Source organism: Prionailurus bengalensis, chromosome B4 (genome assembly GCF_016509475.1).
Source record: "Prionailurus bengalensis isolate Pbe53 chromosome B4, Fcat_Pben_1.1_paternal_pri, whole genome shotgun sequence".
Taxonomy (NCBI): Eukaryota; Metazoa; Chordata; class Mammalia; order Carnivora; family Felidae; genus Prionailurus; species Prionailurus bengalensis.
This window is the reverse complement of record NC_057358.1, coordinates 126,562,553-126,577,314: the sequence shown is the minus strand read 5'-3', so window position 1 is coordinate 126,577,314 and position 14,762 is coordinate 126,562,553. Positions and strand designations below refer to the sequence as shown.

At 36.6% G+C, this 14,762-nt stretch overlaps 1 protein-coding gene across 1 annotated transcript in view; it reads right to left on the bottom strand.

Annotated features, from left to right (window-relative positions):
• The window catches only part of TMEM263 (transmembrane protein 263), an 18,502-nt gene continuing 3,740 nt past the window's right edge, over positions 1–14,762 (bottom strand). The window contains exons 2-3 of the mRNA XM_043562434.1: positions 6,564–6,630; positions 1–2,817 (exon numbers count right to left, since the gene is read on the bottom strand). Coding sequence (XP_043418369.1) covers positions 2,531–2,817; positions 6,564–6,624 — 348 coding nt within the window. The 5' untranslated portion in view covers positions 6,625–6,630 and the 3' untranslated portion in view covers positions 1–2,530. The remainder of the gene's footprint in view (positions 2,818–6,563; positions 6,631–14,762) is intronic.

Genomic DNA, 14,762 nt, shown 5'->3' with positions numbered 1-14,762 from the left:
TTCAATACAAACAAAATTTTATTCAATCACCAGTTACCTTCATCTGACATTTCACTAAGTACAGGATTCATGATGTCAACATTATTAGATCAGGCATTCAAGTGGGTCACACAAATTTATCCTCATTGTGCCAAATACCCACTCAAAAGAGAAACTGAATAACAGGTGCCTCCAGGTGTCTATGTCAACCTTCGCTGCTTGAAGTGAACCAGTACTGCTTCGCAGGTCAAACTGCTAGTCTATGAAAATAAACTGGAAAAGACTCGAGTGTACAGCTGTACATATACCATCAAATGGCAAGTTCATTTCAACAAGAACCTCTATGACTAGCTGCTCATTTGTACAGTTCTCTGCTGTTCTTGCAAAAGCCTCTCCTGAATCAAATTATACTTCAGAGTTTAAAACAAACTTGATGAGAGAAAATGTACCAGGTGGCTCTTCTGTAGCAGAAATTACAACCATTTTTCCTCAAGCAATTTTAAAGACAAAGTTGAAAATAAATATGCAAGCACACAGTAAACTAAAGTCTATATTTAGAAATTCAGGTACAAAAGCACAGCAGAGCCTATGACTATAGAAGATAAATTAGAAATATAAACCAGCAATGAAGTAATAATTTCTTTCAAATAGCAGGAAACAAGTTCTCCAATACCATTATTTAGACCACTGTTTAGTGTTCACCTATTAACTTTGGGTTTCTTTTAAAAATCTCTTTTCTGATTATCACATTTGACCAGATATACCAACAAACATACCTTAAATCATGGTGCATGAAACAAAGACCATTTAATTTCTGATGAACTCAAAAACTTTCCAGTTTTGTATATAATGGTAGGTTCAAGAACCTTTGTAGGTTTGCGGAAGATACCTACTGGCCTTTATAAAAGCTTTTAAAAGTTATGTTCTTAGCCATTTGTTGTCCACATTACTAAGGTAAAATTCTCAGTGGTTTAGAAACAAACATTTAAGCTGTAGGTGTTGGAGTGATCTAAGTTCTCAAGGATGTATTCTGACTTATTTACTCCAGAGCATCACCTCCTTTCCTCCCTCACACATTACACAGAAGTCGGCAAAATGGAGGAAATTTCCAGACTGAAGTATAAACAAAACTAAGATTTTTTTCAGGCTTGTATAACCCTTAGCTAAGAGGAATGCCAAGTATATGTGCACTTTTAAATTTTTTTAGAAACTGAATATGAAATAAAAAGATGAATTCCAGCTAAGTGATACTCTTTAAGAATGAGTGAGACATGATGAGACATATTAAGAAGACATGACACACTTATCATCCATCATCAAAAACTTCAATTCCCTGCCTGAAGTTGACTTGGAAATGGTACAAAATCTATGACTTCTTCAAAGGACTGTAAGATAACATTTTAAAATCCTATAAACCATTGAAAGCACTTAAATATATTTTACATTCAAAACTAATCAGTGAAGCCCATTTCATTCAATTGAAAAGTCAGCCCCCACATATTTGTGGCCGCTTATACTGTGTTTTTAGAAGGGGGCACTAGCATTTTAAGCCACCCTACAGACAAAACTGGTGTGAAGAATTCTTTTTGTATCTTGGATGTGTCAGGTGATTCTTAAGAACTTAAAATTATTTGTTCCTCCTTAATATGAAACTCTTCCAAGATAGCTTATGACCAGCAAAGAAATGTTCCTTAGGCACTGTGAGGTGTATTAAAGATGGAGCATGAAACCAGAATGAAGCATACAGTTTGGCTGTTAACTATACTGACAGTTAACAAAAAGTTACCAAGCACTATCTTATCTGCTGAGAGCAAGAAATGCCTTTACCCCACTACTCCTGAGATTCTTAAGAGGGAAAACTAATTTCACAAACAACTTTTAAAAGAATCCAATATAGTTCTAAGAACTGCACATATTTAGGGTATTATAAAAGATGTTTTCTTTTATAAGGCATCAATGATTAAATTAATGTAATGCATATCTAACAAAAGATGGTTAACACTCAGTATCATAAAACCATTTTTCTCTTCTCCTGAATTTCTCTAATTCCTGCTTTTACCAGCTTAAATAAGAAAAGAATGCCTCTTGGCCTAATCAACTATGGTTATAAAAAAAACTAAGACATCTGAAACTATTAGGCACATCAAAGGTACAGTTTATGTAGTTCAAGGTTCCCTTCTTAAGGGGCAAATGAGTTACCTGGCACATTATACATATGGAACTATAAAGATCATCAACTAAATTCAACTTTCACATTTTTTAGTTAAACTGAAAGACTTATAGTAAATATTCAAATATACCATATCTTCAGTTACAACTGAATAAGTGTAACATTTTACCAGATAAAAAGCTGGAATTTAAGTATGAGAAACCTTCATACACTGTGCTAGTATTGGTCTCTTCTTTTTAGACAAAAGCCAGTCATCAATACTTTCAACACAGCAGTTTAGAAGATAAACGTCCAAACAGGTGACTTGGTTGTAGTCCATAATTTAGCAATTCAATGCCACTGGCATCATAATGCTGTGGAGAGCAAGTGTATCTCCATAGTTTAGTCAGATTTGTCTTTCTTCTTTCCTGTTAAGGGCACTTTGTTTACAACAGCAGACCCAACAGCTGTAACACCTCCAGCCACAGCAGACACGCCCCCTTTCACCAGCCCTATTCCCATGGAAGGCACAGTTGTAACAGCTGTTTTGGTCACCTCCAGACTCTTCCCACCAATCCAAGCCACACCACCAATGGTGGCACCAACGGCTCCCTTTGTAACACTGAAGATACCCCCAGTCACACGGGACAACATGCCTGGTTGCTGCTGTGGGTGATCTTTCATTGAACCTAATGAGAGAAAATATCGTGAAGATAGTCAAATAGAAGTCTTTATAAGAGCAGTACAAATCAATAAGTATCCTAAGACTTCCTAACAATCAGGAGGTTGTTTTGATAAGGTAAACCACACATAAATACAAATCTGATCAAGACACTGAAGAGCTCTTCCCTCAAGACCATAGTTGGACGTGTTTTTAAAACATCTTGGTCCAGTGCTAAGCCGTAGTATCTCTGAAAAAAAATGCTTTAGAGACTAGACAACTTTCATAAAATAGAAATCTAAATCTAAATGTTTCCTTGATTTACAGTTTTGTTGCTGTTAATAAAAATCTTTTTATCCTAAAAGGAGCATGAAAAAATAAGATAAATATATTTAGTCTTCATATCCTTGACAGAATTCAATCATTACTGAAAAAACCTTCTTCATTTAAAGCAATGGTTCTTAAGGTATGATCTGAGACCCCCTGGGTATCCACAAGACCATTTCAGGGGCTCTGCAGGGTAAAAATTATTTTCATAATACTAGCATATCATTTATCTTTTCACTTTTATTCTTTCACATTTTTTCACAAGTCTACAGAATTTTCCAGAATCTAAATGATCTGCAGTAACATCAGAGACTAAACACTGAAGCAGCTATGAGAATCTAGTTGTCTTCTATTAACCCCACCATTAAAGAGATTTGCAAAAATTTAAAAACAATGTCACCCTGTTCACAATTTTTTTCTGTTTTGGAAAATAGCCGCTTTTCAAAAACTGTGTTAATCATGTTAATATGTAATGGGCCTACTGGAGTTTTTTAATGAATTAATTATCAATTTTATTATTTATACGGCAAATATCAACAAAGACACAAGCTTTTGAGGGTCCTCAATTTTTAAAAGTGTAAAAGCATCCTGAAACCAAAAAATTTAAGAACCAGTAATTTAAATATATGTGGGTGTCTGCTCTATATGCTCTTCTTAATAACGTATTTAAAGAGTAATGCTATGTAAAATTAGGAAATTTATTTACTACTTAAAATCATGTTACCCACCTAAAATGATTTTCGTAGTGTTGAGAAACTACAGCTATGTTTAATACTTTCATTGCCTCAATAATTCTTAAAGGACAGAGTATGTGATTTGAGCATCTAGTCTGTAAAAACTCTTCAAATACTCCCAGAAAAGGTAATATCAATATGAAAAATTCAGATTTTTTTAAGCCATAAGTTTTTTCTCTGGTTTTGATAGAGTCATTCAAATTGGCATGTAACCTCAAACTCAGGCATCAAATTTCATAAAAATTTGCTTGTGCCAGCCTCAAACGGACACAAGTCCTTTCTACTTTGCAATCGAATGAATGATTCAGGCAGCAACAACACATAAACAGTGGTGTTTACATTTTTCTAAACTTAATGGAAAAATACTTGCTAACTAAACAGTTCAGGCTTTAATCACTGAAAAGGTACAAATCACACAAAGAAAACTCAATTCTTTGGGTACACAGATCCAAGACCACCAAAGCTATGAACTCCTAGCAGAACGTGGTTATGACAGAAGATAACATTGGGAAACTGATAATATTTAATGGAGAAAATACTCTGAAAATTAAGCTTTTCTAATACAGCACTAATTTACCTTGATATAGGTTTTCTTCCCATTGTTTAGAGGTTTGACATCGTGTCACAAGTATGAAAATCTCACTGACTCGTCAAAATAGTTCATAACTATATAACAATGGCTATATTTATAAAAACCAAATTTTTAATTGAAGCTATTTGAGTGATAAGTATAGGTAATAAAATCTTTAAATAGCTGAAATAAAAGACAAGATATGGAAAAGCATATGAATACATTAATTATATAAAGTTATGATAAAAGGGTTACATAATTGGTAATTCTTTTGTAATCAAAGTCACTAACACTAGGAAAAGGGGAAAATCTTGATCTGAGGATAAAACAGGTTAAGTGCCTCATGCTGAATACCCTCATTAGTATCCTGCTATGCCAAATTTGATGCACACGCCTTTAATGAAGACAATATTTCTTAGTCAAGGCAAATAAATATTAATGCTGTTGATCTCTAATTACAGTGCGCTCTTAATTACCACCATATAGATTATCTGCTCTGCAGACTACCTTAGTTTAGCAGGTTGCCATATAATAGAGACATTGCTAAAGCACTTTCTCTTCCTTGACAATTATGCTCCTGAATAGTCTTTACCTCTTTTCTGACTTTATCCCTACAAAGTCCTTATTAACTTTCTCATTAAGCTCTTTTATTTTCAGAACTCTAGGTTCTAGACCTAAAAAATAAGTCAAGGATGGGGCGCCTGGGTGGCTCGTTGGTTGAGTGTCTGACTTCGGCTCAGGTCATGATCTCACAGCTTGTGAGGTCAAGCCCGGCATCGGGCTCTGTGCCGACAGCTCGGAGCCTGGAGCCTGCTTTGGATTCTGTGTCTCCCTCTCTCTCTGCCCCTAACCCACTCACATTCTGTCTCTGTCTCTCTCAAAAATAAATAAAACATTAAAAAAATTTTTTTAGATATGACTAGTCAAGGAAAATAGCTGAACTAATAATTTTCCAGGCTATTCCTCCACCAAACCAAAACTTATCAGCTAGTTACCTCCATCTTCTTTTAGGCCTATGTATAAAATTTTCATTGTGTTTTCCTAACAATTTCATTTTTGTCTACCAACATAAGAAATATAGGAAGAAAATTGTGGACAGTGGGCAACAGATCGGGGAAGAAAATACAATACCTAGAGTCACGACTTCCAGCTCTACCCTCCTCCTGGTGATACTGAGTCTGTCTGCTACTCCAGTCTGGTCTACCAGCCATTTCATCTCTTATTCTTCACTTTGATTCTCTATCGTACCTATTATGACTGTCCTGTACAAATGCAGCTATCTAAGGAGAGTGCTATTTGGCTTATATATTCTACACCAAAACCACAAACAGAAAATGACCATAGGCATTTTCTGTATACAGTAAAGACATTCAGGTATGCAGTTAGTGTTTCCAAGGACTTTTGAAGTGTAAGAAAATGATCCATGATGTCACAATTTTCAAACAAAAAGACGATTTAAATTACCCTAAGCCCATGTATTAATATAGGAAGAGAGAGCTACCAATTATAAATAATAGCTTAACAACAAATCTCAAGTGCCTCTTGAATTGAGTTTTTGTATGCATGACATGAAAACACAGTCCATGCTTCCTCTACACCCCATACCCATTCTCTACAAATGAAAAGATACTCTAACTTGTGAAATGGTCTTAATAAAAGAGTGACAAAAGAATAGATCTTATATAATAAAATAGTTGCATTGTGTCCCCAATTCACCAATATCTGTGCTTTCTTCTTAGAGGCTAAAAATATTTATCTTCAATTATTTTTGGAACATATTTATTGACAAGGTAAACAGATTGTTACTTTAAATTTGATAAAAACAGGCACCTGGGTGACTCGGGTTGGTTGGATGACTGATTCTTGATTTCGGCTCAGGTCATTATCTTGTGGTTCATGGGATCGAACCCTGCGTTGGGCTCTGTGCTGACAGCACAGAGCCTTCTTGGGATTCTCTTTCTTTCTCTTTCTCTCTCTTTCTCTCTCTCTCTCTCTCCCCCCCCCCCCCGCCCCTCCCCCAATTGCGCATGAGCACACTCTCAAAATAAACAAACTTTTAAAAAAATGAATAAATTTAATAAAAACAATCAGAACTTTAATTCAGTTTAATTCACGTGCTTAGTGTGTCAGATGCATACTTACCTTCTGGTGGTTCATCACTAAGGTATGATGGGATTTCTTGATTTTTATCTGCCTGATTCATGATCTCCTAAAAAACATATATACATTTCATTGTAACCTCAACACATGAGACTACCTACCACATGCTCAATTAAGACGTAACTTTATTCAGATAAACAACATTTCAAAACACTGCCACAAGGCTACTTCATCTTATTTCTCTCCTACTTTGTGGTGTTAAATACTTTTATTACACTACTGGACAATCAACATCTTATCTCAAACACCAACCAAAGAGTAACAGGCATGGCAAAAGCTTTCCTACATTGTTACTGCTGTTACTGAAAGAAAGTTGGAAGCTGGGAGTTAACACCCAAAAATTTTAAGTGCTTCTTCCTACAGAGTATTGGTTAATTGTAATTTATTTCACGACAGACTTAAGGAAAATCTATACTGTGACTAAAAAACATGTTCCTTCTGAAAATTTTCTAAAAATCACATCCTTCTCCTGTAAAGATACCACCAATCAGAATCACTAAGAGATGGATTTTTATTACTTTTTTATTGTTGTTTTTAGAGCTCTTACAAACACAGGTAGCAAAAATAGCTCTTACAAACACAGGTAGCAAAACCCATGAAAAAAATATATATGTGATTACTTCCTAATACAAGTAGTAAAGGAACCTAAGAAATAAAATAAACTGTATTGGGATGAAGAAAACACAGTTAAAATTTTTTCCCAATTTCCTTTACTATCTTAAAATATTTGCTTTTATATTCACTTGACTAAGTAAAGAATAAAACAAGTCAAAATTGGTCTATAACGACGGTTTTGATTGGCCAGAAAATGACGGTTGTGATCCCAGCAGTCAACTGTTTCCTAGTCATAAAATCATGGAGCCTAAATTATTATATCTGTACATATACAACAGAAATGTAAAAGTATATTGGGGAAATCCTGCCATTTGTGATAACACAGATGAAACCTGAGGGCATTATGCTAAGTGAAGTAATTCAGGCAGAGAAAGGCAAATACTGTATGATCTCATATGTGGAATCTAAAAAAGCTGAGCTCATAGAAACAGGAGGCTGGTGGTTGCTAGGGGCTAGGGAGTGAGGAGGTGGGGGAAATGAGATGTTGGTCAAAAGGTACAAACTTCCAGTTACAGGAGGATTAAGTTTTGGGGATCTAATGTACAGCATAGTGACTATAGTTAATACTATACTGTATATTTGTAAGTTGATAAAATTCTATACCTTAAAATGTTTGCACCATAACAACTAAAAGATAATTATGTGAGGTAAAAGATGTGTTAACTAACCTTACTATAGGAAGCATTTCATATACATGTATATCAAACCACCACACTGTAAACCTTAAACTAACACAATGCTGAATGTCAACTGTATCTCAATGAAGCTGGAATAGATATTATGAAAACTAACAATGTACTAAATATACTGATCAATTAACAAATACTGATTGACCACTCACTATAGGCCAGGTAATGTTTTAGGTGCACACGATATATAGCATTGATCAATACAAACCAAAAAATCTCTGCCATCATGAACATCCCATATCATCTAGTAGGGAAAGGCAATAAACAAAGAATATACTGTCTATGTCAGATGGGGTTAAATGCTGTGGAGAAGGAGGGATGGAGGGAGGATATATTTTAAATAGGACAGTCTGTCAAGGCCTCAATGTGGTGACATTGTAAAGGAGGTTAAGGATACAAGATACTTGGGTAAAGAAGCCTCAAGGCATAAAAAACAGCAAGAGCAAAGGTCCTGAGGTGGGAGCTTACCAGAAGCAGCAAGAAGGAACAGCCAGAAAAGTGTAGCAGGGGTCACAGCAAAGGGCAGCAGGAGAGGAGGTCAAAGAGTGAGGGAGGTCTACATCGCTTCAGCCCTTACAGGTCTTGGTGGTCACTAGCTTTCTAGCTCTGAGATGCAGAGCCCATGAAAGGCATTGAACAGAGAGGTGATGCGTTCTGATTTACACTTTTAAAAGATAGTTCTAGCTGTTGTGGGGAGAACAAGCAATACAGGAGCAAGAACAGAGGCAGAAAGACCTGATAGGAGACTTAACATAATGTTTTCAAGGCTCATACATATTATAGCACATATCAGAACAAAGTGGTTAATTTTAAGTGGTCAAGGGAAGGTCAGGAAAGTTTCTCTTTATGATTCCTAAAGCTCTAGATAATCAGATAAAAATTCATCCTTATTTTCTTCTATATTTCAATAATCCAAGCAAAACATGTTGATGGTAAATGATGGTAGTGATAGTAAGACATGGGATTTTTCAAAGACGAATTGTAACCTCATGTAATTCAACCTGCAATGCCTGCAAACCTAAATCCTGTGTAAGATGGGATTTCAATGCACCCCACAGAGCCCAGCAGCACAAGTCATGTGTTTGCTTAAATACCTTTTGGTTGCTCTAGTGAAAACTCTGACTCAGGTCAACAGCACTTAATCTTATGCTAGTCTGGTTTGTGAATTTAGCACATCATAAGTGATTTAGCATATTTAAAGTGTGTATGCATACACACTTAACATTTAAAAAGTAATAGTAGATACATGTAATCTCTGACAAAAAAAAAAAAAAACAGAAAGAACATCAGCTACTGCATTACTGGGAGAAGGAGTTCTTGACTGATTTGCCTTAATTTTAAAACTCCCTTAAACCAAAAAGTTAAATTGACTTCCATTCATATTTATGTTTCTTTAATTTGTCATCATGGTAGGAGCATGAGACATTATACAGCATAGTGTTGAAGGTACTGGGATCAGAGAGCCTGAGTTTCAATCCCAACTTGACCATAAACTGTGTGGCAAAGGGCAAATAACTTCATCAGATCCTTGGTGTTCAGGAAATATAAACAGAAAGATATAGAAGCCCTAACTCTAGGATGAGAATGCTATTTAACAAATTTAAAACAAAACATGAAGAATTCCTGGCAGAATATGTGTGTCCCTTCCTGATGAAAAACTACTGTGGAGTCACTTTCTTCCCCACTAAATTGTTAACTGCAAGAAGAGAGACTCGTTTATCACTGTGTTCCCAGTTCACTCGTTTATCACTGTGTTCCCAGTATCTGTATACAATACACATACAAATCCAGATCTCCTGGCTGAACCAATCAATGGATGCTACCAGACCCTGTACAGAAATGTGAGGAAATTATATACACACATACATCCTACCTATGTTTGCTAGAGTTTAGAAACAGGTGTGATAGGGGGGCAGCTGGCCAGCTCACCCTGTAGAGCATGTGACTCTTGATCTCAGGGTCACCAACTCAAGCCCCATACTGGGTATAAAGCTTACTTAAAAAACAGTTGTGACAGTAATTGCATATATTTCAAAACTGCCTTTCTGTATATATCCCACAAACCCCAACCAAAAGACTTACCTTTTCCTGCTAAGATAGAATCCCTTAAAAAAATTCTTAATTTTCCCACATATATCTTGTAATTAAAAAAAGAAAATGACCGCCATTTAAAAGATTAGGGCAGCTTATAAAAGACATATGCAAGTTCATCTATACAATATGAACTGACTTTATCCTCCTATGGGTAGGCAAAGAGGAGTCATGACAGGGTAACACCGTCAGATCTGTGCTTCAAGAAGCTAACTGAAGCAAGAACAGATGAAGGTCAGAGAGATTAAACACAGTAAGGCTACTTTAGTAGTCCCGTGAGACGAAGTAACAATTTAAACTCTGCCAATTTTTCCTGTATAAATGAATATCTGGGCAAAAACCTAGGAGTCACCCTTGATTTCCTATTTTTTACATTCCCATCTAATCATCAGTAAATTCTGTTGCCTAAATAAGTCCAGAATACAACCACTTCTCATCACCTCTACTACTACCACTTTCAATTAAACTACCATAATCTCTTACTTGGGTTGTTAGAAAGTATCTTAACTGGCTTCTGAGCTTCTGCCTTTCCTCTTCCTTCAGTCTAGCCCTGCCATACCCTGCTTGAACACCTACAACTGCTTCCTGTTTTGCTCAGAATAAAATCCAGAGTTGAGGCCTGACATCTAACACTCTGACAGCATCTCCTACCATTCTGCCTCTCACTCACCAGCCTAGCAACATGGGTTTCCCTGCTCATCCTCTCCTGAAAGGCTTTTCCCCAAGATATGTATCTGGCTTGCCTCCTAACTTCCTTCAGGTCTTTATGCAAGTATCCCCTTCTCGGAGATCAGCCCAGACCACCTTACAATAGATTAGCCCCTCCTACTCCTCTCCCTATTATTTTCACCTAAACCTGCTCTATTTTCTTCACTGCTCTTATTGTCACTTGATATATAGAGATCTGTTTACTTTGTGTCTCCCACAATTAGAATGTAAGCTCCATGAAAGCAAGGCTTGGTTTTGTTCACTGCTCCATCCTCAAGCCTTCTTCAATGTCTGATGCATGGTAGATAAATATTTGAATTTCTTGTATGAAGTAGAATAGAGACCTTAGGTATAAGTAAGAGATAAAAGAAAAATACAGGACGTAAGATTTCTAGTGTGAGCAACTAAGTAGACAAAGATGATGAGGTCACGACAGGCGACGAAAAACCACTTCTGAGAAAAGATGAAGGACTTTAAAAATTCTTATTTTACTGTGGTAAGAACATTTAACATGAGATCTACCCTCTAAGACCTAAGTGTACAATATATTACTATTGACTGTAGATATGATGAAAGGACCTTGTTTTTGAACAGCTGGATCTGAGATGGCCTCAGGGTATACACAGGACATGTTTAGCAGGCAACTGGATTTAAGGGGTCTGAAACTCAGCATGAAGTCTGAGTTAGAGTTGAGGTCCTGAGACTGTTTTGGGTGATAGCCAGAAATGTGAGGGATGGGTGATACAATCAAGAGAAAAAATGATAAAAGAGAAGTAGACAGATAACCTTATTTGGACTGCTCATACTTAAGAGGTGAGTAAAAGAGAAGCCAGCAAAAACAAACAAAATACGTTTGGAAGTGTACAAATGAGTACAGTCTCATGGAAGGCAAGAGACGAATTTATAAGCTTCCTAGAGACACACACAATGCAGACATTAAAACAGTTTATGAAGATCAAATACTACGGGGAAATGCTAATGTTACATTTAGAGAACATAAAAGACATATATCATATGATCCAATTTTTTAAATACACATAAAAAGACTGAAAGGAAGTATACCAAAATATTGACAAAGATTGCGACTAAGGGGTAGAAAAATACACACACACACACACACACACACACACACACACGTATACACAGAGACAAACATACACACATACACAGAGTGCGTGCCAGAGAGAGAAAGAAATACCATCACCCTTCTTTAAATGTATATTTAACATCTATGTTTTAATTTTCAACCATAAACATGCATTGCTTTTGTACATATTTTTAAGTCTGGATATCAGTTTTATTCATAAAGGATATTTTCAAAGATTATGCAGTTCATCTACCTAGTTTTTATCCTAGTTTTTTAAGGCTTTTATCCTCAAATCAAGGTGACCATCTAAAAACAACATACTCAAATCAAAACATGCTGATTTGAAGAAAATGCCACCACTGAGTTTAATTCTCAGTTATGTCCTCATTAAGGAAACCCTGACAAAGAGCCTCATGCAAGCTACTACACTGACTATATATACCACACTGTAAAGAAATTACCTACTACATCACTTGATAGCTCTGATACAGAGCTCCACATTAGAAATTTCTTTAGAGGGGGGTGCCTGGGTGGCTCAGTCGGTTGGGCGTCTGACTTTGACTCAGGTCATCATCTTGCAATCCATGAGTTCAAGCTCCATGTCAGGCTCTGCGCTGATGGCTCAGAGCCTGGAGCCTGCTTCAGATTCTGTCTCCCTCTCTCTGCCCCTCCCCCCGCCCATGCTCGCTCTCTCTCTCTCTCTCTCTCTCTGTCTCTCTCTCTCAAAAACAAAATAAAAAACATAAAAACAAATTTTAAGGAATTTCCTTAGAGGTATTCAGAAAAACTTTGTTTCCACAACATATTTAGAATATTTTCTTCTCTTTGAGATCTATGTACTTTCCCATTTAAAAGATACAAAGAAAGATGTGATATCTCCCTTTTCCCTTTGGCTTCCAGGAAGCTTACAGTTAAAATCCCAACTTAGCTGAGTAGGTTCATGTGGCCCACCCAGTTGTTCTATTTCCCCCCAACTTCACACCTCCCCAAGACCTCCACTCTTATTGCTGTTCTCCCTGGCTTGCAATTTGAATATCTTATTTATATTCTTACCATTTTGTTAGTACATGTTTTTGTTGTAAGCAGTATTTGTACACAGTATTTGTGGAATAAGTGAGATAAAATTATCGTTTGTATCCATATTAATTTCAAACATAACAAGAAAAGATACATACCAATATATGGTAAAAATTTTGGTTAAAAAAAAAGGGGGGCGCCTAGGTGGCTCAGTCAGTTAAGCATGCAGCTCCTGGTTTCGGCTCAGGTCACGATCTCATGGCTTCATGGGTTCAAGCACCATGTGAGGCTCTGTGCTGACAGTGTGGAGCCTGCTTGGGATTTTCTCTCTCTCCCTCTGCCTCTCCCCAACTTGCACTGTCTCTGTCTCTTTCAAATAAATAAATAAACTTTAAAGAACACGTTAAGCTAGAATTGTGCTTTTCAAATGCTTATTTAAGAGTAGGCAGTAGTATGCCAGGGGTTTTAAGAACCACAGTAGAAGGATGTATATATTTTACTATGTAGTAATTTAAAATACTGTTTTGTTTTAAACATACACTAATTAAAAAGATAATTGAAAAGTGCTTGGGAATTTTTTAAGATAACTGGACTTTCAAGAAATTTCATTCTTTTTTTATTTAAACATTTTTTTTTTTTTTTAAAGAGAGAGACAGCATAAGCAGGGGAGGGGGCAGAGGGAGACAAAGAATCTTTTTTTGTTTTCATGTTTGTTTATTTTGGAGAGAGAATGTGAGGGTGAGCAGAGGGAGGGGCAGAGAGAGGGAGAAAGAGGATCCAAAGCAGGCTCACAGTGACAACAGAGAACCCCATGCAGGGCTCAAACTCACAGAACCCTGAGATCACAACCCGAACAGAAGTCAGATGCTCAACCAAGTGAGCCATGCAGGAGCCCATCAAAAAATTTCATTCTTCCTTGGAACTTCTTCAGGATGTATACTCACAGGTTTACCAGCTCTCTCTTCTCAGCCCACCACACTCTCACCTCCCCCAGGAATTTACTTTGCTCTTAAGTTAAATGTATTTTGGTAGAGGAGTTTGAAATACAGGACTCTAGATACCATTATACAGAAATATCCAGTTACATTTAATATTGTTAGTAATAGTTGCAAACAGGATTATCAATAAACAATAAAAGAGAAAATCTGGAATCCTGCCAGGCTAGAAGCCTGGCTACCTAGAACAGAGGAACTTGGTATTACAGGGCTTTGGAAACCCTAAGATGCCACGGAGACTGATTTTTATTTTGTGTACATATTTTTTTAATGTTCGAGTTTCTTGTACACCATTGGTGTTAATAGCAAGTATATAGCATTAAAATTCCTCTAGAACGCTTAGGGTGATAAAAATTGTGTAAAAGCTGCAAGTATTTGGAATATTGTCATTTTCTAGATTCCTAATTTTGTCATAAGGCACCAAATGCCTTATAAAAGTATTTTTGCTAAAATCCTTAACTATCTTAATGCCAACTGTACTTTTTACTCACATAAATCATTTCCAACCTCTACATACGTATATGTGCCAAAATTTTAGTGATGTTACCTCTTTACAGACACTACCACTTTATCACCAAGGAGAAATATTTTTTGTATTACCATGCTGTTCATTATCATGAACAGGGGACTTGTTTCTCTTAAATTGGGAATTGTGAAGACAAACACGCTCCTAATCTGTTAAAACTGGGAAAGGTAAAAATCTGCCTGTAAAATTTAAAAGTATATACATGGTAGGGCACCTGGGTGGCTCAGTCAGTTGAACAGTCAACTCTTGATTTCGGCTCAGGTCATGATCTCAGGGTCCCTGGGATCGATCTCTGGGTTAGGCTCCTCACTGAGTGTGGATTAAGATTCCTTTCCTCTCCCCCTCTACCCCACTCCCTCTGTCTCTCTCTAAAATAAAAAATTAAGGGGTGCCTGGGTGGCTCAGTCCATTAAGTGTCTGACTGCAGCTCAGGTCATGATCTCACAGCTTGTG